This window comes from Argentina silus, assembly GCF_951799395.1.
Source record: "Argentina silus genome assembly, chromosome: 15".
Classification (NCBI taxonomy): domain Eukaryota; kingdom Metazoa; phylum Chordata; class Actinopteri; order Argentiniformes; family Argentinidae; genus Argentina; species Argentina silus.
In genome coordinates, this window is record NC_139669.1 from 12315536 (window position 1) to 12342391 (window position 26856).

General features: G+C 44.9%; 5 protein-coding genes across 8 annotated transcripts; 2 read left to right on the forward strand and 3 right to left on the reverse strand.

The window, feature by feature from the left end:
* Positions 1–1965: 1965 nt before the first annotated feature.
* Positions 1966–5266, reverse strand: ran (RAN, member RAS oncogene family). Its single transcript, XM_083686502.1, has 7 exons — positions 5195–5266; positions 4222–4285; positions 3993–4077; positions 3453–3578; positions 2863–3050; positions 2550–2720; positions 1966–2366 (listed from the first exon to the last, which is right to left on the reverse strand). The coding sequence occupies exons 2-7, from the start codon at positions 4252–4254 to the stop codon at positions 2322–2324; spliced, it is 648 nt and encodes a 215-aa protein (XP_083542628.1). The 5' UTR covers positions 4255–4285; positions 5195–5266; the 3' UTR covers positions 1966–2321.
* A 363-nt stretch (positions 5267–5629) lies between these two features.
* On the reverse strand, positions 5630–8513 carry ndufs8b (NADH:ubiquinone oxidoreductase core subunit S8b). 2 transcript variants are annotated; one of them, XM_083686503.1, is made up of 7 exons: positions 8417–8513; positions 7671–7728; positions 7478–7543; positions 7266–7355; positions 6955–7127; positions 6420–6548; positions 5630–6275 (listed from the first exon to the last, which is right to left on the reverse strand). In XM_083686503.1, the coding sequence occupies exons 2-7, from the start codon at positions 7711–7713 to the stop codon at positions 6144–6146; spliced, it is 633 nt and encodes a 210-aa protein (XP_083542629.1). In that variant the 5' UTR covers positions 7714–7728; positions 8417–8513; the 3' UTR covers positions 5630–6143. The 2 variants fall into 2 exon arrangements, with proteins under 2 accessions (XP_083542629.1, XP_083542630.1); XM_083686504.1 differs by lacking the exon at positions 8417–8513 and having other exon boundaries at positions 7671–8382.
* A 321-nt stretch (positions 8514–8834) lies between these two features.
* Positions 8835–16137, forward strand: tbc1d10c (TBC1 domain family, member 10C). Its single transcript, XM_083686480.1, has 10 exons — positions 8835–8965; positions 9412–9554; positions 10122–10221; positions 10875–10982; positions 11406–11512; positions 11672–11786; positions 12000–12065; positions 12349–12538; positions 12792–12949; positions 13334–16137. The coding sequence occupies exons 2-10, from the start codon at positions 9412–9414 to the stop codon at positions 15998–16000; spliced, it is 3654 nt and encodes a 1217-aa protein (XP_083542606.1). The 5' UTR covers positions 8835–8965; the 3' UTR covers positions 16001–16137.
* rad9a (RAD9 checkpoint clamp component A) lies at positions 16131–20555 on the reverse strand. 3 transcript variants are annotated; one of them, XM_083686494.1, is made up of 14 exons: positions 20347–20555; positions 20175–20213; positions 19527–19616; positions 19268–19338; positions 19066–19139; positions 18851–18902; positions 18616–18730; positions 18356–18455; positions 18161–18267; positions 17915–18021; positions 17476–17540; positions 17232–17357; positions 16881–17136; positions 16131–16706 (listed from the first exon to the last, which is right to left on the reverse strand). In XM_083686494.1, the coding sequence occupies exons 3-14, from the start codon at positions 19558–19560 to the stop codon at positions 16584–16586; spliced, it is 1230 nt and encodes a 409-aa protein (XP_083542620.1). In that variant the 5' UTR covers positions 19561–19616; positions 20175–20213; positions 20347–20555; the 3' UTR covers positions 16131–16583. The 3 variants fall into 3 exon arrangements, with proteins under 3 accessions (XP_083542620.1, XP_083542619.1, XP_083542621.1); XM_083686493.1 differs by having other exon boundaries at positions 20175–20216; XM_083686495.1 differs by having other exon boundaries at positions 17232–17336; positions 20175–20553.
* Positions 20556–20999: 444 nt separating this feature from the next.
* On the forward strand, positions 21000–26626 carry LOC310816337 (uncharacterized protein). Its single transcript, XM_083686481.1, has 6 exons — positions 21000–22810; positions 22963–23105; positions 23630–24065; positions 24678–24846; positions 25113–25354; positions 25854–26626. Exons 1-6 carry the CDS (start codon positions 21563–21565, stop codon positions 26088–26090), a joined length of 2475 nt encoding a protein of 824 aa, XP_083542607.1. The 5' UTR covers positions 21000–21562; the 3' UTR covers positions 26091–26626.
* Positions 26627–26856: the final 230 nt, after the last annotated feature.

Consider the following 26856-nt stretch of genomic DNA (forward strand, 5'->3'; position numbering starts at 1 on the left):
TCACACACACACACACACACACACACACACACACACACACACACACACACACACTCACACCCAATTATTTAAAATAATCTAAAATGACTTAAATCCAAACAAATAAATCAGACACATTGATCAACTTGCACAGATAGTGAAGTGAAGTTAAGTGACAGAGTGAAGGACCAGGTGGTGACGTCTCAAAGGGCTCATAAAAGCCAAGATGTTTTTAAACACGTCTTAATTCATGCTGATGCTACCATGATTATGTATAATCATGAATGAATCATAAATAATGAGAGAGAGAGTTACAGAGGCTACAACAAAAAAAGCTTAACTCTCATCCGCACCAAAAACGGGTTAACTTTGCAAAATGGTGCAAAATGTAACATTCAAGGTGCAAAAAGTAACATTCAAGCTTTCTAATCAGATCTCTTTTTTTTTTTTTTATCCAAAGCGACTTACATTGCAGTGAGTGCATACATTTTTCAGTATATATGGTCCCAGCGGGATTCAAACCCACAACCTTAGTTAACGCCATGCTCTACCAACTGAGCCACAGAGGACAACTACTTCAGTTATCGATAACATTTCACAGTAAGATAAAGTACCCCCCCCCCCCATGTACAGTACGCTGTCTTCAAAATGTTGCCTGTTGCCATTATACAGACAATGTTCTTGCTGTACATGTCTTTTCCCTTCAACATAGAGAACAATCTTAACAATCTCTACCTACAACAATGGGTAGGCCTCTGCTAGCTACAGTACATTTGGTACGCTATGCTACAGAAACACAACAGCTAAGGTCCGACACTGCAAGTAAATTTCGGGGGGTTATATTAGCAAGGATGTTGTTGTTTGTAACTTCTAACTGAATTTCGCCTAGGTGGCCGGAGGAGCCAGAGTTCCAACATTTAGGCCCTCCTCCTTTAAAATACACAATTCACCATAAGATCATATTCTCACATTTTTAATAAAGTATTTACTTTTGCCTAATTTGATCTCAAATCCAAATTGCTGGGGTATAGAGGAAAATTACAGCTTCAATGTCATAAATTCAGTGTACTAATGGAGGTCTGTGTGCAAACTGTTAGAAGACAGACGTCTGGTGGCCGTTGTGTGGAACTGCAACCTGAACAGGCAATGAAATCAGTGCTACCATCAAAGGTGGACATTACAAAGGCGCCGCCTGGTGGCTGTTATGTGAATCTGCAACCTAAACAAGCACAATGATGTGCGACAGTATACCAGAAAACAGTGACGTATACTAGCATTGTGGATGTAGAAATTAATTATCAACCCTAGCTATTTCAGGGGATAAAAATAATGTGTTTCAAATTCAGTACACATGTCCATATCTTCTACTTTTCACTAGATTACCTGCTTTCCACCTGAACCTTTCTCACCCGATTTCACCAGGGTCCTGTGTACCAAATTTCTGCTCCTGAAACCTGGCAGGGTGTTCATATCAAAGTACAAGTCATCAATATGAAGTGCACTGCCAGCAGTAGCAGGATTGGGGTAAAGACAGGGGACCAGGGTGAAAATCTCAAGTGAAACCCCTAGAATTAAATTGACAGAGCTATACACATCACAATGCATACATTTGGATTACAAAAAGATGGTTTAAAAAAAAAAAAAAAAATTCTCTAGCGGTTTGTTGAGGGTCACAGTGAAGCATGTCCCTAGAAATGGTATTACTTCCTGCTCTAGAGTGCAGCTGTGCCTATGGCCCCTTCAATTGTTTAAACTCGATTCCTCCACTCGCTTCCTACTCAAAAACACATTGGAGAAGATCTAGGTTTAAGAGAGGTGGTCAAGAATTTTGTTCCTTACAATTGAAAAGGGCCATTGAGATAATCACAGGCAATAACTGTATACCTGCTGCAGTCTACCTGGGTTGGTGTATACACTGACGGGTGTATCGGGTGAAGTTCTGATAATCGTACACAATCAAATAAAGAATCAGAGACAAAAAGCATCTTATATTCAGAATGTTTTTATTCAAAGTTTATTCCCCCTAGTGCTTCCGGTTGGCCTTACTTCAGCGTGTGCTGGGTAAGGTCAGAGGATGGTGCTCAATGATGATGACGACAAATAGCACATTGCCATGCCAACACTATAGGGTGGGTGTGTTTTACAGTGAAATTAAGAGAACCACACGACTTCACCAAGTTTGTCTTTGTTTTGGAGGTTTAAAACACAAACGAAACGAAAAAAAAAAAAGAAGAAAAAAATCAAAAATAAAAATAAATCTGCAACGGGGATTTTACAGTAAAGGGGCCAAACTCCAGCAACTTCATGCCACCGCCAGGGGAAGGGGGGTCATGGGTAACAGGTTAAAGGTCGTCATCTTCATCTGGAAGCGCTGTTTCTGATGCCACCTGGAGAGGGGACGGGTGGGAGAGAGAGAAATTAATAATGGTTATGGTCAATACGTCGATGGCATCTGTATGGTGCACTCTAACTTCTGATATTAACAGATCATTCATATCCAGTTTCATCTAGTATCAATCACTGTGTTGTATATGCAGTGAGGTACCAGACGGTGTCGCAGTCATACTCACTTTGAGGTCATGCTCGTACTGGGCGGCGAGGGAGGGGTCCATCTGGATCTCTGGCGGTGCGAGGGCAGGCATGGCCACAAACTCCAGGTTAGGGTCGCCGATCAGCTTCCTTGCTAGCCACAGGAAGGGCTTTTCAAAGTTATAATTACTCTTGGCTGAGATGTCGTAGTACTGAGGGAGGGTGGGAGAGAGAGAGAGAGAATGAATGGTTCCCATCACAACCGTGCAGTGGAGTAGAGTTTGAAGTCAAGCAAGATGCCCACTAGTCCACAACCCCAACCACAAATGTTAAAAACACTCCACAGGGTATTACCTGCAGGTTCTTCTTGCGATGGAATACGATGCTCTTGGCTTTGACTTTCCTGTCTTTAATGTCCACTTTGTTGCCGCAGAGGACTATGGGAATGTTCTCACAGACACGCACCAGGTCACGGTGCCAGTTAGGGACGTTCTTGTAGGTGACTCGGGAAGTGACGTCAAACATGATGATTGCACACTGGGCTGAGAGGGTGGGAGATGATTGGATAGAATCCAGACGAGAGGGAGAGTGGGGAGTAGAAAGGAGGAAGGAGAAAGAATAAAAGGATTAAAAACGGTGTGGACGGCAGAAAAGTGCAAGACAAGCAAAAAAAGGAGTCAACATGGTTATCCAAATGTAACAGGCGCTCGTGCCAGTCACCATTTGTCCCAACTTCCGTTTTTGGCCTTGTGGGCCAACTTCATTGAGAGTTTAAATGGGCTAGAGCAGTGCTAGTATCTCAAGTATCCAGCTTCAGGTCACGATTAAACAATGTGGGTGTTGAACATCAGGGTGGAAATAATTCAAAACCAATTAGCCCTAGGTTTAAAGAACCGTCCAACACTTCTCACAGGCACAGTCGTTGAGGCCTGCGTGTGCCATACCTTGAATGTAGTAGCCGTCTCGGAGCCCACCAAACTTCTCCTGTCCGGCTGTGTCCCACACGTTGTACTTTATGGCCCCTCTGTTGGTGTGAAAGAGCAGCGGGTGCACCTCCACTCCCAGAGTGGCTAACCGATGGAGAGACAGAGGATCAAAGAGGGTGATTAGACACAGGGTAAGGGGCAAGAAGGAGGGTCAATCCATGTCAAAAGTTTCACCAGACAAATTCCCTGAAAATCTGAAGCTGAGAAATGCTGGCTGTTCAATTCCATTTTGGGTTTCTCACCCTTGCTGCACATTCTTATCAGATGCCTCCATGTTCTAATCCTCACTCTAGTGGTTGCCTCTGCATTGACAATTGAATCTGCCAACATGGCTCTCTTCCAATGATTGAAACTATGATTAAGCACTTTATAACTATGGGCTGTGCAGAGGCCCAACACCTACCTTGACGTATGAGGATAATGTGGTATCAGAAGTTCGTATACAGAGTTGGCATTGGTTATTACATATATGTCACTTAATGGAAGAGACGAACTTACCAACATATTTCTTCTCAAACTCTCCCGTCAAGTGTCTTTTCACGAAAGTCGTCTTTCCGGTTCCTCCATCTCCCACCAACACGAGCTAGAACAGGACAGAGTTGTCAGGCGTTGCTCGCTAGCTCTCCTCAAACTCAACATTGGGAAGCTATACCGAACAGAATAAAGCTGAATAATGCTGGTGAATTTGAGGGGGGCCAATACGTGTCAACATGATGAAAATGCTCACCTTGAACTGGACCTGTGGCTCGCTTTCTGCCATTATTTAATCTGTTGCAGTTTGTGATGTTCTCCTGAAACACAGCCGGGGCGGGATGGTTAGCGTTGGAACAATCAAGCTAGTAGCTCTAGCTAACTTGTTTCGACAACGAGACAGCACGCTTACAAAGTAGCAACCTCGCTAGGCTGGCTACGTAGCTAGCTGCTCTCTTGTTTTTTTTGGGCGGTAATAGCTCATTTCTAACTTCTGCAACAGTCAATCATGGCGCAAAATTGTCAGACAGTCAACCAATATGATATGGAATTTAATTGGAAGCGTGGATGACTGCGGCCGACGTTAAGTCGTGAATGCGCCCAACTATTATTAATTGAAGTTCTCAATCTTTTATATAACTGACGTAGCAAAGCTAGCTTGCTAGTTGAGCAAGCCAGCGGATGCCTGGCTGCCCGAGCTAACGGTAGCATTTAGCTAGCATTCGAGGAGTGCGCCACACAGTCAGCAGGCTGCCGCACTTTTCTAGTTTCGACAGGAACAATGTCTGACCAGCACAAAAAGATGTTCCATGGCTAGCTAACGGTATCTACCTGGTTTACCAACTAGATGCGCTTCACGTAAAGGTGTTGTTCCCTTATCTAAACGTTAAACTTGTAGCAAATGTAACTTGTTTACACAACAACCAAGAATGATTGAGACAGAACAATGCAATCCAACGAGGTAAAGTGCGCTATGCTATCCTGTTAGCAAGGCAATGGGAGCCACTCTTGTTATCACAAAGCTAGGCTAACGTGGTAGCATGGTTTGGGAAATCAATAGCTGAAAAGCTGGTTAATAACTTCCCTCGTCGACAGAAATAACTATTGCATTGAGTGTACAACTACATACAAAACATACCGGTGTGTATCTAAAGGTCCCAATTTTGATTCACAATGACTAATAATTGAATTTGATCTAGCACGACATCAGGAAAAATGTTGAGACTCACCCGGCGTTGAAGCGAAGAGGGAAAGAGTAAATGGCAGCGTTCGCGGGAGATTCAGCGTGGACCGTGAGTCAGTTTCCGCCCATATCATGTGATTATCTCAAGCGGTAAAATCTCTGGGTAAAATACATTTTTGTTTTGTTGTGACGCACAAATTACTTTGGTGCATCATTCATGTCCAGCCAATAAGATATCATTTAGAAAACGTAACACACCCTCTGTAAAACATAATACACCGTGGAATGTTCTCGCTAGACACAATATAAGATTGGTTTGTTATCAGCAATTCATGTGTAGCCAAGACAATTGAATTCCACTGCCTTGAATAAAGTAAATGACTTATAGATCAGCGGTAAATTCATATTGATTGATGTCCTGTGAACAAACACGTGATAACCATATATGATATAATTAAAATATTTATTGCATTTGTGTACACTGCTAAAAAGAGTCCTTCAGAACATTTCCTCTTAAAAAAATACATATGGATGCATATACTGTACATATTTGTAATCTTTATTCATTCAGCTTCATCTTCAGTTGTACCCATGTGATAACAATACATAACTCATAATATTTGTGAACATTGCCAAAAACAGCCCTTCAGAACATTCTTTCTTCAAAAAAATAAATAAAAGGCCTACAGGAAAGGTCTACAAGTAGATGATGCACCAGGGATGCAAGATTACATTGATGAAAATATGTGCATGTATGCACCTAAATCAAACACTTACATAAAATAATGATTAGTGCATTTGTGAACTTTTATATTTGTGCGTGTTTATGTGCCTTTGACAGTAGGCCCCCAGGCTGCAATATTATCTATTACTTTGTGGGTCTGTTATTGGATTTTCTGTAAAGGTAATCTGTTTATTGTTTGTGCATAGTATTTTTCCATTATCATAGTCTAGTAGTCATCATACTGACATCATACAATCATCATACTGACAAACTATCTATAAAGATAGTCTGCCTGTATGTTGGCAGCAATCTCAGCCTCCCATCGATCTCCATTGTTGAGAAGCTTCTCTTTGTTGTACAGAAGCTCCTCATGTGTCTCTGTGGAGAACTCAAAGTTTGGACCCTGTGTGTGTGGGGTGGGGGGGGGATAGAGAGAAATATTGTCTGTGAGAATTCCTATATGAGAGAGGATCTGGAACACTGACAATTCTGTCATAGCCTGACCACTTTGCCACTCAGTCAAGTTAGTGAATATTTTGGAACGCACCTCCACAATGGCGTCGACAGGGCAGGCCTCCTGGCAGAAGCCGCAGTAGATGCACTTGGTCATGTCAATGTCATAGCGAGTGGTCCTCCTGCTGCCATCTGCGCGAGTCTCTGCCTCGATGGTAATGGCCTGGGGCAAACAGCGAGAGTAGAGCAGTACATTGGGTTTAGTCCAGGTTACCTGACATGAGCAGCAGGGTTGGGGCAACATTCATTTTCAATTCCATCAATTCAGGAAGTGTTTTGAAACTCCAATTCAATTCCAAATGTTCAATCTAGAGTAGAATGTAAAGAACAAACACAGTTGAGTTGCTAACTACTGGAACATAGTGTATCCAGATGTTTTCAATGTAGGTCATTGAAAATGAATGCCCTTTTTTGAATTACCGAATTGGAATTCAATTCACTTCCGGAATTGAAAAAATTGCCTCAAACCCTGATGAGCAGTACTGTACAGAGTAGTTGTGATCATTGGCCATTTGGTATGATTTATGTTAAGTGGTGTGTGTGTGTGTGTGTGTGTGTGTGTGGTCTACCTGGGCAGGGCAGATGGCCTCACACAGCTTGCAGGCAATGCAGCGCTCCTCTCCGTTGGGGTACCGCCGCAGGGCATGCTCGCCACGGAAACGCGGAGACAGGGGACCCTTCTCAAATGGGTAGTTAATAGTGGCAGGCTCGCGGAAGAGGTAACTCATAGTCATCCCTAATCCTGCAGGTGTGTGTGTGTGTGTGTAGAGACAGATAAAGACAGTTTAATCCTCCTGAAATCTGGTGGTGGATGCCAGAGTGTGTGTGTGTTGTTTGTGTGCGTGTTTATATATACATATATGACAGGTGTGTGTCTTGCCTCTGAAGAGCTCAGTCCACAAAAGTGTTTGAGCGGCTCTGTCTGTGATGGACCTCATATCTGTAGACAGTTCCTGTGCATTCACATACTCTACAGAGAAAAAAAGAGAGAAATTATGGACAAAGGGAGGCAGGAAGAGAGAGATTATCATATTTCATAGAAACTCAGTAAAGGCAAAGTAATTAATATCCATAATTACAAGCGTCACTTACTGTAGGTCTCTTTCTGCACACTGAGACTGAAGGGTCGAACCAATTCAAGACTGACTCCATAGGCGCCTGACGAAGAAACAGAGCAGAGTCAGTGACACACCTATGGCCCACTCCTCCAAACTCTGTAAGGGCACCATGTAATCCTAGTACAGATCTAGTGGATGGATGCTTACAGGTGACTCCACAGATTTACCTGGCCTGGAGGAGCAGTAAAGCAAACGGAGGGCAGTAGACATCACTGCAGGAGCAAACTGGAGAGATAGAGAGACAGACAGATACACAGTACAGGCATACAGTAAACTGAATAGCTGACCAATATGTCAAATAGGCAAACTAGTGGATTCCTTATATGCCACCTCAGGTGCAGTCAATCTTCATTCTCTCTGCCCGTGTGACCACAGAGAGGACAGCCCTGCACAAACGCTCTTGGTGAGAGTGTGTGGGGTGGTGAACAGACTGTTCGCTAATTTACCCTGCCTGTTCAGTTTCCTAATCTCCCGTCCCCAATCCTGGGATTTACTTCACTCTGACCTTACAAGTAAAACCGTTAGAAAATATGCGCACCACGACGGCACTCCCAAAATTGTCAGCACTACCATTAAGAATTATGCAATGACAAAAAACGTTGAAAACAAACAGCATGCCATAGCTTGTTCATGAAATACAGCGATGACTCTAGTAAATGTGCGAGTAAAGTATGACGTAATGACACTGTTTATATGTCGCACTCAATTATAAGTGTTATACACCTCGGTATATAAGCTACTAAATAACAAACTGCACACTTACATGCCGGGTAACTGAGAACGTTATCCTCTCAAAAACAACGCTCAACCTAACATTTTGATTACCTACAAAAATGGATAAGTATAGGTGAAAATGACCGTTTTGTGTATTACAATTTCAAGCAGTATCATTTTAAAGATGTTAAAAACTTACCTGGTAAAACTGCGACACCAAACGCAAGAGGCAGCACTCACAGCATTGCCACAGTTGGTGCGTGTTCCCTCTAGAAGGGATACAGGAACCGAAGCTTTAGGCATGTATTGGAAAGAGATGGTCGCCATCTTTAATGTGGCAAGTGATGTTACACACTTACCTTTTTTTTTTTTTAAAGTCATTCTTTATTTGACCTCTAAGGTCCAGAATAGGTCCAATGCAAAAAATAATAATAATAATAAATAAAGAATAATATATATATATACATGTATTTTGTTTAGCATTTCCTCTGGAGTAGAGCATTGAATTACTGTGTGTGTTTGTGTGTGTGTGTATGTGTGTGTGTGTGTGTGTGTGTGTGTGTGTGTGTGTGTGTGTGTGTATGTGTGTGTGTATGGAGAGAGAGAGAGAGAGAGAGAGAGAGAGAGAGAGAGAGAGAGAGAGAAGCATAGCGGAAGTTTCTCTCTTCCTCTCCCATTACTTAATGATCAAACATTTCTCTCCATCAAGCATCCCACCCAAGTGACCGGAGGGGAGGGACATTTAAAGGTATTGAATTCTATGGTTTTAATGTTTTCAAGTTGCTACTTTTTAAATTATGGGTGTGGTTACATTCATAGAGATAGAGAAACTACAGGAAGTTCATTGGGGCTACACTTCTGCTAAAAAATTAACAAGTGAATCTGTTGATGCGGTTTAACTTGAAATAGCATATCACCTACCAGTGTTGTGCCTGTGGCTAGATAAACATACCAGCATAGTGAGTATTTCCAATCCTATCCTTGGATTCTATAGCACTACACTGTATGAATATGTATTTACAAGAGATTGTGAGTATGCCTTGATTTGAATATTGCTAAATTAATATATATGGAACAACAGCCTGGGTTGAATTTCTAAGTCTGAAAGTTTGTCTTCAAGCAAGATGATGAAGATTTTGCAGTTGGGACACCTCTCTATCTCTCTCTCACACTCTCTGTTCTCTATATGGTAAGATGCTGAGTCCGTCCACACCGACCCAAACCAACTCAAACAGAGAGGAGGGTTATGGTTCTGACGGATCAGAGGTCAGTGCAGGACCACCAGCCACAGAGACGGATCGTTTTGGCTTCATTTTGGCGAATGGATCCACAGCCGGGTCAGTACTCACTCACGGCCTCTTGCTCAAATCTGAAAACTAGAACCCTCTGTCAAGTCTAAAAAACATTACTCAAAAAAGTCTGTTGAACACAGTGAAGCGTCATACAATCTTTATTTAAGCATATAATGACGTCTTTATTTAGTTTGTAGAATGAGTCAAGGTCAAATCTGGACATAGACAGTTCAAGACAGCATCGGTATATAATGGTCACCTACTGGCTGCATGCAGAGTCTCTCTCTCTCTCTCTTTCTGTGAACATCCTGAGCTGTTGTCATGGAGACATTTGCACCGCTACTGTGTGGTTTTCCTGTTTCCTGTGTCTTTAGATGTTTTTCTCTCTGACAAAATGTAAAGGTGCAGTTGACTCAACTCCAGCCGTGCAGAAGTCATGTAGTTTGCTTTTGGTAGATAGGGTTGCTATGGTGAGATGTTTTGCTCTCAGAACCACACACAAAAGTTAGTCGATTACAAAAAATAGATGTTGATCTGGTTGCATGAATGTATCAATACCATAATAATTCATGTGTTTGAAACCTTATTCCATTTCTGATATGTTGATGTCAGGAGTGAGGGCCCATCCCCTGAGCTGGTTAGACAGAGAGAGATGAAGTGGATCAACATCATCAGCCAATGGGATCGTGTCTTACAAAAGAAGACTAGCAAGGTGTGTACTTGGCCTTTTAGATAGTAGTAGATCAAACATACATGAAAAACAAATCTAAACTATCAATAAGTCAGTATGTACAGTGCCTGTTCTGAGCTGATAGACATGCAGGGAACAAATCCTCACACTTTGGGACCTTTGACAAATTATCGTTACTCTGACGTATAGTGCCTGCAGTAAGTTTTCACCCCCCTGGACTTTTTCCACATTTTGTTGCATAACAACCTGACTTTAAAATAGATTTAATTTATGTTTTGTTTTTTTTGTCACTGATCGACACAAAATACCCAATAATGTCAAAGTGAAAATGTATTTTTTTAAGTTTTACAAATTAATTAAAAACGAAAAGCTGAAATGTCTTAAGTCAATAAGTATTCCCCCCCTTTGCTATAACACTCCTAAAAATTAACTAAAGTCAACTCAAGACATTTTAGCTTTTCATTTTTAATTAATTAATAAACATTTCTAAAACATAATTTTCACTTGACATTATGGGGCATTTTGTGTAGATCAGTAGACAAAACATGTCATTAAATCTATATTATAGTCAGGTTGTAACACAACAAAATGTGGACGGGGGTGAAGTCCAGGGGGGTGAATACTTACTGAAGGCACTGTAACACCTATAGCTTACCACTTACTGTGTCTCTAAGGTCAAAGAGCAATGTCAGAAAGGCATCCCAGCATCCCTCAGGGCAAAATGCTGGCCGCTACTCTGCGGTGCTACAGACAGAATGCACCGGACAAAGGACCTGTACCAGGTAAACGAATCTCAGTTTTCTGGCAAGTATCTTTCCAGCTAAAACCAGGGAGAAGTACCTCTACCAAGTATAGGAGTGAGTACTGTTCCAAGATATTTAGATGATCCTGTACAATAAAATGCCAATATCACTGTCCCCACTAACCTTAAAGGGATAGTTCACTATTTTACAACTTATAGTCAGATGGTCCTTTCTTTGAAAGTAGTCTATGGGCCAGGAGAAACTGTAATCCATGGTTCAGATTTGTTTAAATAGCCACTACTAATTTCAGCTCACTTTAGCCACTGCTAAAGTGATAGGGTTAAAACAAAAAGTTCAACATATGTGGCCAAATGTTAGACAAATGTTCCAACAATGTTAGACAGTTCATTTGAGGTGATTTGGCCACACATTTATATATTGTTTTTCTCCCCTCTCTGTCAGACTTTGGACTCTGGGTCTGCTCTGCAGAGCTGGGTGGATGTGATAGAGAGAGACCTGGACCGCCAGTTCCCCTTCCATGAGATGTTCCTCTCCAAGGATGGCCACGGGTAACATAACCTCTCTCTGGAAGGCTAGGATTATTGGGGGTAGAGTGATCTGATCTAAGAGTGGGTGTTACCTTGGCAACATATTGGTGTTACTTTATCAGCGTTGGTTTGTTAGTGTGTTAAACGTCATGTGAATGTTGTGTTGTATTGTCTGGGCAGACAGCGTGGTCTGTTCCGGGTGTTGAAGGCCTACACCCAGTTCCAGCCTGAGGAGGGCTACTGTCAAGCCCAGGGGCCAGTGGCCGCCGTGCTACTGATGAACATGCCTACTGAGGTATATGTGCCGGCATTACTGTCACCATTTAAAGATCTTAACATGCTGATGTTTCCTTCATAATCACTGATTTGAAAAATCTGGATAGGAGACTAGACTTGCTTTCACCTATCCAGTGATCAAAAGGAGAAAAGACAAGCACCGTCTGTTTAGAGAGTGACACCCCATGCATGAGCTTCCAATCTCTTTCTCACCATCCCTTTCCTGTCCTAGGCGGCATTCTGGTGTCTGGTACAGATCAGTGAGCAGTACCTTCCTGGTTACTACAGCCCCCTGCTGGTAAGGTTTCTACACACACACACGTCAACATTTACCTTTACTCTGCTTGGGGATTCACCTGCTGTGAGAAGAATAGAATAGTATTATTGTATTGTATTTGATATTGTATTTGTCTGTCTGTTGAAAACAAACACTCTCTTACTCTATCCTCATCATTTGTGATGAGTAGAATACTCATGCGAAATTGGGAATGTGCGTCACTCACAGCCATATGCTTGTTTTATCAGTAAGGTGTTTGGTAACTGAATAGTTCTCAGACTCTTCTGTCTGACATTGTGTGCAGGAGGGGGTTCTGTTTGACGCCGCCATGTTGATCTGGGTGCTTAAAAGGACGTGCCCCTCCATCCACAAACATCTGCTGAGGCACGGGGTGGAGCCTCTCATGTTCGCCACCGATTGGCTGATGTGCCTGTACACCCGCCACCTGCCCTTCAACACCCTGCTCCGAGTCTGGGACCTGTTCTTCTGCTACGGTCCGTCCCAGAATGAATGACTTGAGCCCCAAATGAATGAACAAACCCATCGATCAATCAAAATCTCTGAGATAAATCTATTTGTCCTCAACACTCCTCTGTGCTAATCTATCCTTGATCAGTACAATTTTCATTCTTTTAAAGGTTATTCGGTTTCTCTTTTAACCTGTGTGTTGTTCCTATCCATCTCCATCTCTCAAATGTTCAGATGATTGTATATAACCCTCCTCCCCTTTCTCTCTCTCTCTGCTAGGTGTGCGTGTGTTGTTCCAGGTGGCGGTGGTGTTGGTACGCAGGGTTCTGGGGCGGGTGGAGCAGCGGGAGGAGTGTGATGGCCAGATGGAGACACTGGAGCGTCTGAGGGGCGTGAGGGAGCAGATGCAGCAGGAAGACGACACCTTCGTCGCCGAGGTGAGACACATGGGCCTCCTGAGACGTACACCTGCTCTACAGCCAGATACAACTGAACTACATTGTGTACTGTACCTCTCGATTAGAACATACCCAGTAGAGGCTTGGTGAAGGTGGCAATCGGAGGACGGGCTCATTGTAATGCATGGAATGGAATGAGGAATGGTATCAAATACGTGTGTTTGATACCATTCCTTATTCCGTTCCATGCATTACAATGAGCTCGTCCTCCAATTTCTACTGCCATCAGCCTCCCCTGACATACCATACCAGCAACTCCTATGCTATGCTATTTACACAAGATAAGAGTCATAATAGTGCTCTTGTTTATACCTGATACAGTATATCAAACCCCTCTCTTACATCATACCACCCCCCACCCAGGTGTGCTCCGTGCCCCTCTCTGGCAGAGATCTGGAGAAACAAACAGAGAAAGAGCTGGAGAAGTGGAGGAAGGAGAGGCCGTCCTCTACGTTTGACCCCCGGGGCCGTTGCCACGGATACCGGAAGGTGTGGGCGAAGGCTCGAAACAAGGAGGAGGAGCAGGAAAGGAAGGAGAGGAAGGAAGGGAACCTGTCTCTTCCTCTGTTCCGCTCGTCTTCCACCCTCTCCCTCTCTCCCTCTCTCCGCGGCAAGAGGTGGAAGAGAGGGAGCAAGTCTGACGTGGGAGAGTGGGAGGGAGGAGGGAGAGAGGGGAGGAGGATTTCAATGGAGGTGAATCTCAGATTAGGGAGCCGGATAGATAGCAGTCTAGAGAGCGTTCCGGGTGTTTTCGCGGAGGAGGACAGGGCTTCAGTGGCGCAGATGGAACCACTAGTACAGAAAGGACTCTCAGAACAGAATCAAACCAGAAAGGCACAACCGACCGCAGATTCAGTCCAGAAGCATGATCATAACTCTGACCGTGACCTGACCACTCAGGGCCAGAGAGAGGAGCAGGCCATCCTCCGTCAAACACAGACCACAGTGGAGTGTAGCAACGGTCAGGGACAGGAAATTAACGAAAGTACAGTCATGACGGAAACGCAGGAAGAAATTAACAAACAGTTGGGAGAGGATGCAAACACAGTCGCCACAGAGCAAGCACAGGTTGAGAGACACACAGAGGCAGAGAAAGACAAGGAGACTTTGGCAGACACACACACTTATACAGTTACAGAGACTGACACATACCCAGAGGCAATACCAGAGGAAGACACAGCTACTGACACAGAGACATACACAGAAGAGAAGAATACAGAGACAGAGACAGACACACAGACACAGAGAGAACAAAGTTCTGACACAGACACAAAGACAGACACAAATGCAGGGACAGAGACAGACATTGAGTCAAGGAAAGAGTCAGAGCCAGAAGATGAGACAGACACACACACACAGATAGAGACACAACCAGATGCAGTGAAAGAGACCGAGACATGTAGAGAGAGACAAAGAGAGACCGATACAAACTCAGAGGCAGACACAAGGTCACTGATAGAAACCGAAAAAGAAAGTGAGACAGACACACACACGGAGGCACACTCAGAAAAAGAGATGAAGGCATGCATAGAGACAGTGTCACACATAGGGCCAGAAACAGAGATAAAGGCAGAAACAAAGGGAGAAGAAAATGCAGTGTTAGACACACAGAGGGAAACTGACACAGACACACACACAGACGCAGAGAAAAACATGGAATCAGAAGCAAAGAAAGACACACACACAGAGAAGGAGTTAGAGATGGAGGTACAACTACTTGGGGACACAGAAACCGAGGTGCGTAAGGAGGAAGACACTGGCTCCGAAACAGGGGAGGAAAAAGACATGGAGCCGCCGATAGACATTCAGACACACACAGAGACGGGGCAGTGTAGAATAATCCCATCAGATCAGGGGCAGGATCAGGATCTTCCCAATTCTGCCAACTCTAACTCCTCTGCTGAACCTGAGGAGGACAGGGGCTCCTCAGACCCAACACCCCAAGACCAGAAGATTTCTGAAGACCCCCAGAGTCTCGTCTCCATAAATGTAGATGGGGAGAACCAGGAGATACAAGATGTTAAAGAGACAGAAGAGAGAGATGACAAATCCCCCATCTGGGATGCTTCATCTGACATCCCTCCACCTCCACCAGTATATGAGGGGGAATCCCCAAAAGCTGATGTGCCTCCTCCTAAATCTGGCAACCGACAGTCCCAGGATAATGAAGACTCATCATCCTCACCTGCAGACCTAATGGCTGGATCTGGTAATCCAGTACCCACCTCTTCCTCCTCCTCCTCCTCCTCCTCCCAGAAGATGCTTAACAGGACTCCACCCCTACAAGACGGACCCATCCGTCCAAACCCGTCGGGAGACTTCCTTCTCCGCAAGTCCTCCAGTGCCCGGGGGTCACGACCCCCCCGCCGGCTCTCAGAGGATTTCTTTATTGACCCACACCTGCCAAACACCTCCCCCATACCCCTAAACCAACCCCAATCCACGGCCACCACACAATCTAACACAGTCCCAACCCACTCCAACCAACCACACCCTACCCCAACAACACATACTGCAGCCTCTGCACTTATTGATAAGGAACTACAACACCCAGACACGCCTAAGACAAAGCAAGGCGCTCCAAAACCAGACCAGGGTCCACCAGACACCCCCAAGCGCTTTGGTCTCTTCCGCAGGCTCAGGGGGGAGCAGCCTAGGGATAAGGGGGGGCCCAAAGTCTCCGTCCCCAAGATCCTGATCCAAGATTTCAGTGATGGGGTGGGGGAGGTGTACACGATAACGGGGGGAGGGGAGGGGGAAGGGGAAGAGAAGCTAAGCTCCAGAGAGAGGAGACGACGACGGAGGAAGCAAGAGAGGAGGGAGAAAGAGGAGGAGAAATTACAGAAGAAGAGGGAGAAGGAGAGGGAGAAAGAGAGAGAAAAAGAGAGGAGGAAAATACAGACAAGGGGAAAGAGTTTCCAGGTACAAAAGGGCAATAGCAAAAGCACTGTCCCTCCCCCTGGAAACAGCGGCTCACAGAGACTTAGTTCCAAAAGAAACTCTGCTCCTCACTTCGAAGCATACTTTTAACAAGCAAGCATAGAAACAGACGACTGAAAAGGTTTGAAAAACAAAGCCAATTACTCATGAAACTCATTGCTCATCTTACCCAAATGTAGACTTTGAGGAATGTAAATAAAACAATTCTATTTTCAAACTCTGAGAAATGTGTTTGTTTTATTCTGGGGCTTGTGTACATTGTGTACCAAAAAAAACTATGCTAACATAAACAGGAAGTGCTTGTTGACCATTTCCTCCTCATAATTCCAGAATTTAACCGCATTATCATCACAGTCCAATAAAAAAAAAAGGCTTACGTCCAGCCACTCCCCCTCAATCAGAGAGGATCTGATCAGCTTCAGTGCATACTTCCTTTTAATGCTGCACTGCCCACAATAAGAAGGGCTGTATACTTTATGTCCAAAGGTCGTAAAAAAATATTTTAAGTGCAAGACTCAATACCAAGTATACAGTGAATCTCAAAGTAAAGAGAGATTTAACATTCCTTTCTTTTATGGCGTCCATCTGTGTCCTTTCAGGGAATCCATATGTGATGGTGTTTTTTCCTCTCTCTCTCTCTGTCTCTCTCTCTCTTTCTCTCTCTCATCCGTTGTCACTGCGATGCCCCTTGGGTGTCATCCTCGCTGTCGCTGGCGAGCACTTCCTGGTTTTTTATCGTTTGATTGGTCAGCTGAGAGGAAGAGGGACACACTGATCCAAAAAATAGGGAGCGGAACTAAGAGAGAGAGAGAGAGAGAGAGAGAGAGAGAGAGAGAGAGAGAGAGAGAGAGAGAGAGAGAGAGAGAGAGAGAGAAAGGTAGAAAGTAGAATAGGTTAGTTTAGGTTAGGTATTTTGATACCAGTTAAGTAATTCTACCACCCACAGCAAGTCAGTTTACCCCAAAAATACCTTTTTATTGGGTGGTCTGTCTGTCTCTTCTTCTTCTTCCTCCTCCTCCTCCTCCTCCTCCTTCTCTTCCACCAAGCTCTCTACCCTGGCTCTGTGAATGGCTACAGGCGGCTGGGGTATGAGCAAGTGATTGGGTGTGGGGGTCTGGAGTGCATGAGCCTCAGAGGGACCCACCAATTCACTGGTCTCCATGGCGATGAGATAGGAGTCTATGTCGTCATTCATGAAATCATCAGGAGGGGGCGGTGTTTGCGCTCTGGGGAGAGAGAGAATGTCCTTTTTTATGGGTATGACTGCTGTAAAAGGTTGACAACACTGTATACATGCATTGTTTCAATGTGTGTCAATTACCGTTTTGTGTTGTTGTTATGGTTACGGAGGTTGGAGTCATCAGACAGAGTGGCGAGCACAAAGTTCACCTCCAGAACACTGTCTGTCACAGACAACACCACAGGACTGACACACACACACACACGTCTAAACAAATTACTTCAAATGTAACCTCATCAAAAAGTTGACATGCAAAAAACATTAAATGCCAACCACTGAACACCAAACATCAGCATGTATGTATGAGTGGTGAGTGTGTCCTTACCTGCCTGGCTCATCAAAATATACTGAGACAGGGAGACCCGTGGACTCTGCAAACACCAGCAAGCCCTGGAACACAAAGCAAACACTTGGCTTTCTGTACACACTTCTGATGGCTTTCATATTACATAATGAATGGTTGAGAACAGCTGCAGTCAAAGTACGGTAGCAGAACTCAAGACTGTACTGTAGGCTAGTAAACAAATAAAGCTAACTAGCTAGCTAGTAAACAAAGGCTGCCGGTCGCTCATCGAGAGCAACAGTTGCGCGTCCTTCGCAAACCTACGCAGGCCCCTGGTTGCGTTGTTGTTGTTGATGAAGCATGTATCGGGCCTTCAGTCTTCTCTTCCCTGACCACTTTCTCCTCCCTCTCACCATCCTCCCTCTGTCCTCCACCCCCGTTCCCCCCCTGCTCGTTCCCTTCTCCGGTTCCCTTCTCTCACCCTCAGCTCTTTCAGGCAGAAGGTGATGCTGGTCTGAGCTCCGATTGCAAAATGGTCAAACTCATCTGAACACAGACACAGCTCGGTCAGCATGGCTTTGGACTGCTCTAAAGGACAGAGAGAGAGAGAGAGAGAGAGAGAGAGAGAGAGAGAGAGAAAGAGGGGATGGAATTTCACATTGGGTTGTCGACTTGCACTCAAAATGACTGACACTTCAATAGGGAGAAAAAAAAAACAGATCCTCACCAGCCTCGTCCTCCACGTGATTCTTGAACCACACTCGTTCACCACTCACTGACACACTCACTTCTTCCAGAGAGGGAGGGAAGTGAAGCACTGTATCAACCAGCAACCTGGAGGAGAAGGAAAAAAAGAGGGACATGCTTAGAGGGAGGATAAGAGAACAACAGAAGACTGACAGACAGAAGAAGTTGTGCGAACCTGGGTTGGGCACGGAGCACGTTGGCACATCTCTCTTTATCAAACACAGCCTGCAGACTCTCACTGTCCTGGAACGACAGGTTGTGTGTCTTAAGCAGCCCTACACACACACACACACACACACACACACACACACGCACGCACGCACGCACAGGCACAGGCACAGAGCAGTTTAGATAGAAGCTTCATCAAATTAAACTCAACTGTTCCAGAGCCAATCATAAGGGCTGACAGTGTTATGGTCCGTACCATGTCCGTACCATGTTTGCAGTGCAGGGTGAAAGTGAGGCGACTCTTCTCTCCGTCAAGCTCAATGTGACACTTCTCTACGGTCTTCTCCAGAGAGGACAGGGACCTGAACACAGCCTGGACACACTGAGAGACGAGGAGGGGAGAGAGTGAACATGGTAGAAGAGACGGAGCTAACCCTAAGAGTGTGTAGTACAGAGAACAGTACAGAGAAGAGTGACAGAACAGAAAACGCTCTGGCTATACCTTGATGGCCATCTTGCAGCGGAAGGAATGTTGTCCACGGGGGATTGTGTATCTGTGGTAGCAGAGAGTCCATAGCTTAAGTCTCTCCCTCTCAAAAAAAATGTCTGTCTCTCTCTCTCCCTCCCTCCCTCTCCCTTTTTCTTTTTCTCTCTCTCGCACGTGTACACACACACACACACACACACACACACACACACACACACACACACACACACCTGCTAAAGAAGAGCTGGGCGAAGTGGAAGCAGGCGTAGGCTGAGCGGGAGGAGTTCACAGAACGGAGGGCCAGCTAGGAGACAAAAAAAAGAGTCAACCAACCCCAGAATCCTCTGTGCACCCATGTATGCAACAGTAGAGGTGTATGTGAGAATGACATGACAGTAACAGGGTACACATATATGTGTGTGTATAACTTACCCCATCCTCCTGAGGCTCCAAGTACAGCTCATCGCCTATTCTGGACAGGGAGTGGATGGCCTTGGCCAGCACTATGACACACACACACACACACACACACACACACACACACACACACACACACACACACACACACACACACACACACACACACACACACACATTAGAATGCTTTCAGAAAGCTTGAATGTTACATATTGCACCTTTAAAAGTAATACAATAGTTATCATTAAATATGATCAAGTGGGAAGAGTGTGACCTTTCACATTTCCTCCTGTCACGACGCAGTCCATCTCTGGTACTGGGCGGTGCCCACAGTGTGTGACACTGACAGGAGTGTGGATGGCCTCTGGATGCAGAATGGATTTTTATGACCAGGCCATCATATCAGTGGTGTGCCATACCACGATAGTAAGGGTGGAGGGAGGGAGGGAGAGAGATTAACAGTTCATTGCAAAAAGAGGGGATTCGGCTTATCATACTCAAGGACAGTTGACATTACCCAAACATTGAATCGTCAGTGTATGAACATTGTGCCTGGTTTATTGTTTTGTCTTGAGCTGTCAAGATTTGACTCAATGAGGGCAAGCTGCTTTGCAGTCATCATGACTCTAACAATGCTAAAATTAAGCTAGCACGCTTTTACAGAAAATCGCATGGCACCGGTCTGTCACACAAAGGTTTCAAACCCTCTCATTTAAAACTTAAAAACTAGTTTAGCTAGCTATAACCACATGGCTAGCTAGCTAGCTTGAAAGCGGATCAGCCAGCCTCAGTTCTTTTCATCTCCAGCAACTAACTAGCCAAAGGTTTTGTGCAGAATCGTTCAGGTATCTTTGTCATTACGCACACACTTTGATTAAGCCTCCAATAAACTTAAACAACGCTAGTTTGCTTAGCTACTCACATTGTTTACTTCTAGCCGCCATAACGCGCGTAATCCTTCCTGCTGACCAATCACACAAAAGATGCGATCAAGCTTCTGCGCAGATTCAAGGAACTGCTGGAGACTTGGGGCCCTGTTAGAATAGTTTAAAAGTACACCCTTCCCCTTCTTCCTTCAATGAAGTAATACTCACTGATCCAACATGATTGCTTTCACTAATCAATCCAAGATCAGTTTTTGACCGTTTTTTTCAAAGAACAGAGGAGGAAGGATGCCTTTAAAAGTATTCAAACAGTGCCTGGAGTTTAATGCAAAAAAATATGCCCAAGAACAAAAACTATGTTGTTATCTAGACATACGTTGTAAGCGATGACTGTGTGGAAGTAATTTCATTCCTACTCCTTAAGCTCGGATGTAAAAATAGCAGACTGGCCAAACCAAAAACGTCCCATGACCACACTTTGAAGAGAGGGAGGGTGTGTGTGTGTGTGTGTGTGTGTGTGTGTGTGTGTGTGTGTGTGTGTGTGTGTGTGTGTGTGTGTGTGTGTGTGTGTGTGTGTGTGTGTGTGTGTGTGTGTGTGTGTGTGTGTGTGTGTGTGTGTGTGTGTGTGTGTGTGTGTGTGTGTGTGTGTGTGTGTGTGTGTGTGTGTGTGTTTGAGAGAGAGAGAGAGAGAGAGAGAGAGAGAGAGAGGGGCAGAGAGTCACTGTTTGTGGAGGAGGAGAGGTTGAGGGCAGCTATCTAGACTCACTGGTCTTTCTCGTTTGGCCTGGGTGCGTCTGTCAGGACTGTGGAACTTGTGCGTTGGCATGAATGATCATTCCAGGAGAGAGGATTGACAGAACGACTTCTCTACAGAGAAAACAGACGCATGTAACTTTTGCAGAGCGAGAGATAGAAGGAAGAGTGTTTGGTCGATAGAAAGTGACAGAGTAAAAGAGAGTGATTGGAGAGACAGAAGCTGTTAACCGTTTTTAGCACTGCTGTTTTTTGATACTGCAGCTGAGGGACAAAGAGACACGATGTCGAAACTATTTTAACTATTTTAATGACATGGAGGACTGAAGGATGCAAAATAACTTAACCAGAGGAAAATATACTCAGAGAGGGGAAATGGGGATTTTAAGAGAGTTGACAAGGGAGAAAGATAAGTCAACAAAGCATTTGGGATGAACTGGTCGAGCATAACAATGGAAAAAGACTGGAACATGAATGAAAGCAATCCTGACATGCTTCCTGACAAGACAAGACTACATCGGGACAAAACACTGAACTGAGATAGTGAACACACACAATCCCAGATGCAAACCTCTCTTGTATTCTCCGCACCTAGTCCACTTTATATATCATCAGCTGGTCTCCAGGACCATCTACCCCAGGGAATCTGATGTGAAGAGTGTTCCTAGTCCAGATGTCTCAGCCATGCTCCCCCACAGACACCCAGGCTCTGCTGCAGTCCATGCTCCAGAGACTAAGGCTCCAACCAGGCACCCCACAGCCCCAGCAGGGCAGCCAAGCACCCCACAGTCCCACGGCAGCTACCCAGGACTGGGGAGAGGATGGGGGGAGACTCACCCAGCTCCAGACAACACGACCTGGGGCAACTGTCTTCGGCAATGGGGCTGTGGGGCTGTCTTCAGTGGAGGATATTAAAGAGCCTGAGGACAAAGCTAGGGAGGAGTTCAGGACACCATCGTGGGACTGTGATTTTGAGGCATCAATCCTCGAAGGGGAAGAAGAGCGGCAGCAACCCCCTGACGTTGTGCCCAAGTGGAGCAAGGGACAGGCGGTGCCACCCCCCTCTGCCACTCAGGGAATCTTCCTGGCTCCTTCCCCTGAAGAGGATACTGGCAGTCAAATGGTTAACGCAACAGAGACACAAAGTGAGGAGAGTTTTCCGGCAGATGGCACAAATAGGGACTCGGGCATGGACAGGGGGCCTGATGTCACGTCCTGCGAGGAGAGATTGGGGACGGGAGAGGAAGTTCCTCGCTGGAGGAAGAGGAGGCTAATGTTCTCACTGAAGGGGGGCAGATCTGACAAACAACGCCCCAAGAGAGAGAACAAAGGGGGGTCTGGGAGGAGGGGGAGAGAGGTGGAGGGAGAGATGGATAGAGAGGGACTGGCTGACTCTGCTATGGGCGAGAAGAATAAGGATCAGGAGACACTCTCTACTGATGTCAATATTCTAAGTCACCATGACAAACGAGACTATCCAGGGTCGACAAACCAGGATGTTATTACCTGTGATGTGTCTCTTCAAGCAAAGGTTGGTGATGTCTCTGTCGGACCACAGGGGGAGATGGTGGGCCAGTCGGATGAAAGACACATGAACCCTTCACCTCTGGAGGACACCTCACACTTAATCTCACAACAATGGTCCCAGAAGGGGAGTGAAAGTGAGAAGAGGATGCATTTGGGATATGGGCGGTTGGAGGTTTTGGGTCAGGATGATATCGAGATATTTCCCACCAACCAAGAAACAGCAGAAAGCACCTCTCTACAAAATAAAAAGAAGAAGAGATTGTCTGAGAACACAAACAAGAGATGGACCCAGAAGATAAAGGAGGGATGGAGAGATAGGCATGGGAATTTTGGAAAGAGAGGAAGGAAAGAGGTTATAGTGGGGGAAGAGAAGAAAGACAAGAAAGAAGTCAAGGTAAGTACAAGTGTGTTCGTTTAGATTCACTTTTAAAATAAAATAAAAAACACATTTTTCTACACCCGCTCAGATTATTATTTTTTTCAGTATTGAATTCATTATTACACAATAAGAAATTGATTCAAACATTATTTTTCTTTAATCAACAGTTTTCACCTCAAAATCAGCTGTCAGTCAGAGAAGAGTATGCCAATGACATGTCCAAAAAATGTCCTCAGTCACCTATCAGAGAGGGCCATGGTGAAGCCCCTCCCTCTTTGTCAGAGGACAGCACTAAAGATGGTCACCCCAGGTAAAACAACATATTACCAGACAAACAATAAACAAACAATCTGACATTTACACCAGTAATTACTAAGGTGCAAAAACTAGGTGACGCTAGGGCCCTAATTATTGCCTAGAACAAGGGCTCCGTTTTCCTGATTAGGTAACATAGCAAGGGAAACAAATGTACATATGACTGAGATATGCGTGGTATTTGATGACTCAAGGAGGATACATAGTAGAAGCATAAGTCAGGGTGATACTGGACTCTCTGGCTGCTCTTATCTGTCAGAAACGTCCCTGTTACTGATAGTTACTGCCAGTTACCCCTTTGTTACTGTATCTGTTCACACACACACACACACACACACACACACACACACACACACACACACACACACACACACACACACACACACACACACACGCACACACACACACACACACACACACACACACACTCCTGTCAGCTCCTGCTCCAGAAAGTATGACAGAGGTGATTGGTTAGGTATGTTTTATATTCAATCTAGTATTTGTCATTACTCATGACAGATCTGCCAGTGATTTTGAGTTCAGCCTTGGATCCTTCAGCTTGTTGGAGGAGATTTTCACAGGGCAGGAGTGGGCCAGGTTTTTAAATCCCACACAAACAGCCATCTCAGCCAACCAAGGACCAGCTGAGAAGCCCGCAAACCAATCAGGGACCAGCCAGAGCCCACAAGATCAGGAGAGTGCCCAATCAACTACTTTGACTATCAACAGGGAGAGTGAATCAGGAAACATAAACAGCCAATGGGACTTCAGACAAGGTGAATTCGACCAAATTTCTGATGGAGGCAAAACACAGATGTCCACTGAGGTTTTTACACCTATAGATATGGACATTGTGGACACAAGCCTTGTCCAAGGAAAGGACAATAGAAGCAAGCTCATCCAATTAGAACCAATGGAACACGGTCATGTCCAGTCACGAATCAGATCTGATGAGGTGAGGCCAAATTATATTCTTTTGCAAGACTTCTCTTTCATAAAGGTAAGGTTGTCCTAAAACACTGTCATATACTTACCAACACCCCAATACTGTCTTCATCCTCGCTTTTAACCCTTTACATAAACCATAATATCCCTAACCCTGTATCTGTCTTGTATTGTCATTATGGGATGCCAGGTTATTATCAACCTTTTTACTTTTCTATTTGGACTAATCAAATTTGCAAAGAAATTAAACTAAAATAACACAATCTGATGCAGACTGTATGCTGTTGCCACATTCACACTCGCACACACCCACGCACATTTCACACCCCGAGCTGTGCAGATGGAGGTGCTGTCAGAATACACACACAGCTGTACTGGATGACACATTGGCCCACCACTCTTTATCAATCATTTGAGTTTAATAGAAATAAGACACTCTGATGCAGACAAGTGGTTAAACAGTGCTATAGCTATTTGGCCCAGTCTCTCCTTGATGAGAACAGTTGAAACAGTGAAATAAGAATGAACGGATAAGTGTTCTTAGTCCTCTCAATTGTGTGTGTGTGTGTGTGTGTGTGTGTGTGTGTGTGTGTGTGTGTGTGTGTGTGTGTGTCTTCCACAGCCAGTGGAGGTCATGGACAGCTCTGCTCTGAAGAGTGGAGTGCACCTCAACAGAAAGAGAGTGCACCAGTCGCAGGAGAGGAGAGGAGAGAGGGAACGAATGCAGTCGGAGGGGGGAGAGAGAAAAGAGGAGAAGAGGGGGCAGAAGTGGGGCAATACAAGACGGGAAGGTACTGATAGAGTTGTCTTAGTCATAATCTAATCTCACTCATCACCATATTCATAAATATCAGGGGAGGCTGCTGGAGGAAATCGGAGGACGGCTCATTGTAATGCATGGAATGGAACAGGGAATGATATCCAATGAGCCCATCCTCTGATTTCTACCTCCACCAGCCTCCACTGAAACATTTTAGAGAATTACAGCATCCAATATATACAGTATCTGATTATCAACTTGTCTATACTGAATGTCTTTTTCTCTTGGTTCCACCAGGAAAGCACACTTCTACAGTGGGGACCACCACCACCCATGCTGAGGGTGGGGAAGAGAAGGAGGAGGACAACAACCTTGTAATGTCTCTTTACCCCCTGAAATCCTGCCTTTCCTCCCTTTTTCCCTCCTCTTCCTCCTCCTCCTCCTCCTTCTCTCCTGCTTCTGTGGCCCATGGTGTACTACGGCACTCCATGTCCCAAGATTCGGAGTCCTCCGTATCTATGGAAACAGTGAGCAAAAAGGTAAGGACTGATGTGATGTAATCCACACATCTGCATCTCCTGGTCAGTATGATATTGTGTTACTTTAGGAACTGTACATGGTCAGGACCTTCCGCTGTAGCTAAAGACCCATCTCACCTGAACCCCTCCTCCTCAGTCCTCTCCCCCTCCTAGCACTTCCCAACATACCCACATTTGTTGAACCAAGAACAAACAAAACTGTTTTCTTTCCTTTCTCTAGCACTGTGGCTGCTTGTGGCACTTATTCTCATAGAAAGTCTTTCTTAAGACTTTAAGTAAAGTTGTTTCACTTACTTTAGGGAAATGTACCTATTGTAAGTTGCTTTTTTGTAAGAACGTCAACTAAATGACTCAATATTGATGGAATGTCCCCTGGGGAATATTCAAGAGTCAGATAGAAATGAAAATCTGATCAAATCGAATCAATGTTTTCTTTGTCTCCCCCATCCTCTCCTACCTCCTTCCTATTTTCTTTGTTCTACCTCCCTCTCTGTCTCAGAGGCGAATGTCGGACACGCGACGCGTGCGGTTCTCTGAGGAGGTGGTTACCATGCCGCCCAGTATGCTGATACCAGAGGATTATGACACAGAGGAGGATTCTGGGACAGAGGAGAATCCTGGGATAGAGGAGGATGCTCCAATGGAGGAGGAGGATGTCGTACCGGCACCGCGGCCCGCTCTCCCCACCTGGATTGTAGCTCTGAGGAGGAAGACTGGGAGGAAACACAGACATTGACAGACAGACAGAACGAACCTCACACACACACGTATACACAAACACACACACACACGTATACACACACACACACGTATATACACACACACACACACAAACAATTGAGAGGACTGAGAACACTTATCCGTTCATTCTTATTTCACTGTTTCAACTGTTCTCATCCAGGAGAGACTGGGCCAAATAGCTACAGCACTGTTTAACCACTTGTCTGCATCAGAGTGTCTTATTTCTATTAAACTCAAATGTTTGATAAAGAGTGGTGGGCCAATGTGTCATCCAGTACAGCTGTGTGTGTATTCTGACAGCACCTCCATCTGCACAGCTCGGGGTGTGAAATGTGCGTGGGTGTGTGCGAGTGTGAATGTGGCAACAGCATACAGTCTGCATCAGATTGTGTTATTTTAGTTTAATTTCTTTGCAAATTTGATTAGTCCAAATAGAAAAGTAAAAAGGTTGATAATAACCTGGCATCCCATAATGACAATACAAGACAGATACAGGGTTAGGGATATTATGGTTTATGTAAAGGGTTAAAAGCGAGGATGAAGACAGTATTGGGGTGTTGGTAAGTATATGACAGTATATGACACCTCCATCTGCACAGCTCGGGGTGTGAAATGTGCGTGGGTGTGTGCGAGTGTGAATGTGGCAACAACATACAGTACATCAAAGACTTGACAGTGACATGGTTTCAAAACTGCAGTGGAGCTTGGGGTCAGCCAGGGTAACGACTCTACCTGGTGTCTACACCCACACGAAAAGTTGT

Coding starts and splice junctions, on each gene's coding strand:
- ran (XM_083686502.1), bottom strand. CDS start 4,254: ATGGCAGAAAGCGAGCCACAGGTCCAGTTCAAG. Junction 2,721..2,862: donor ATCGCAAGAAGAACCTGCAG/GTAATACCCTGT, acceptor ACCCTCCCTCAG/TACTACGACATCTCAGCCAA. Junction 2,367..2,549: donor AGTACGAGCATGACCTCAAA/GTGAGTATGACT, acceptor TCCCCTCTCCAG/GTGGCATCAGAAACAGCGCT.
- ndufs8b (XM_083686503.1), bottom strand. CDS start 7,713: ATGTCTACTGCCCTCCGTTTGCTTTACTGCTCCTCCAGGCCAG. Junction 7,356..7,477: donor TGTGCAGAAAGAGACCTACA/GTAAGTGACGCT, acceptor TTTTCTCTGTAG/AGTATGTGAATGCACAGGAA. Junction 6,549..6,954: donor AGGCCATCTGCCCTGCCCAG/GTAGACCACACA, acceptor TGTTTGCCCCAG/GCCATTACCATCGAGGCAGA.
- tbc1d10c (XM_083686480.1), top strand. CDS start 9,412: ATGCTGAGTCCGTCCACACCGACCCAAACCAACTCAAACAGAGAGGAG. Junction 10,222..10,874: donor TACAAAAGAAGACTAGCAAG/GTGTGTACTTGG, acceptor TGTGTCTCTAAG/GTCAAAGAGCAATGTCAGAA. Junction 12,539..12,791: donor GGACCTGTTCTTCTGCTACG/GTCCGTCCCAGA, acceptor TCTCTCTGCTAG/GTGTGCGTGTGTTGTTCCAG.
- rad9a (XM_083686494.1), bottom strand. CDS start 19,560: ATGGACTGCGTCGTGACAGGAGGAAATGTGAAAG. Junction 18,731..18,850: donor GCTGCAAGATGGCCATCAAG/GTATAGCCAGAG, acceptor CTCGTCTCTCAG/TGTGTCCAGGCTGTGTTCAG. Junction 16,707..16,880: donor ACAGACCACCCAATAAAAAG/GTATTTTTGGGG, acceptor TCTCTCTCTTAG/TTCCGCTCCCTATTTTTTGG.
- LOC310816337 (XM_083686481.1), top strand. CDS start 21,563: ATGTCTCAGCCATGCTCCCCCACAGACACCCAGGCTCTGCTGCAGTCC. Junction 24,066..24,677: donor CACGAATCAGATCTGATGAG/GTGAGGCCAAAT, acceptor TGTCTTCCACAG/CCAGTGGAGGTCATGGACAG. Junction 24,847..25,112: donor GGGCAATACAAGACGGGAAG/GTACTGATAGAG, acceptor TGGTTCCACCAG/GAAAGCACACTTCTACAGTG.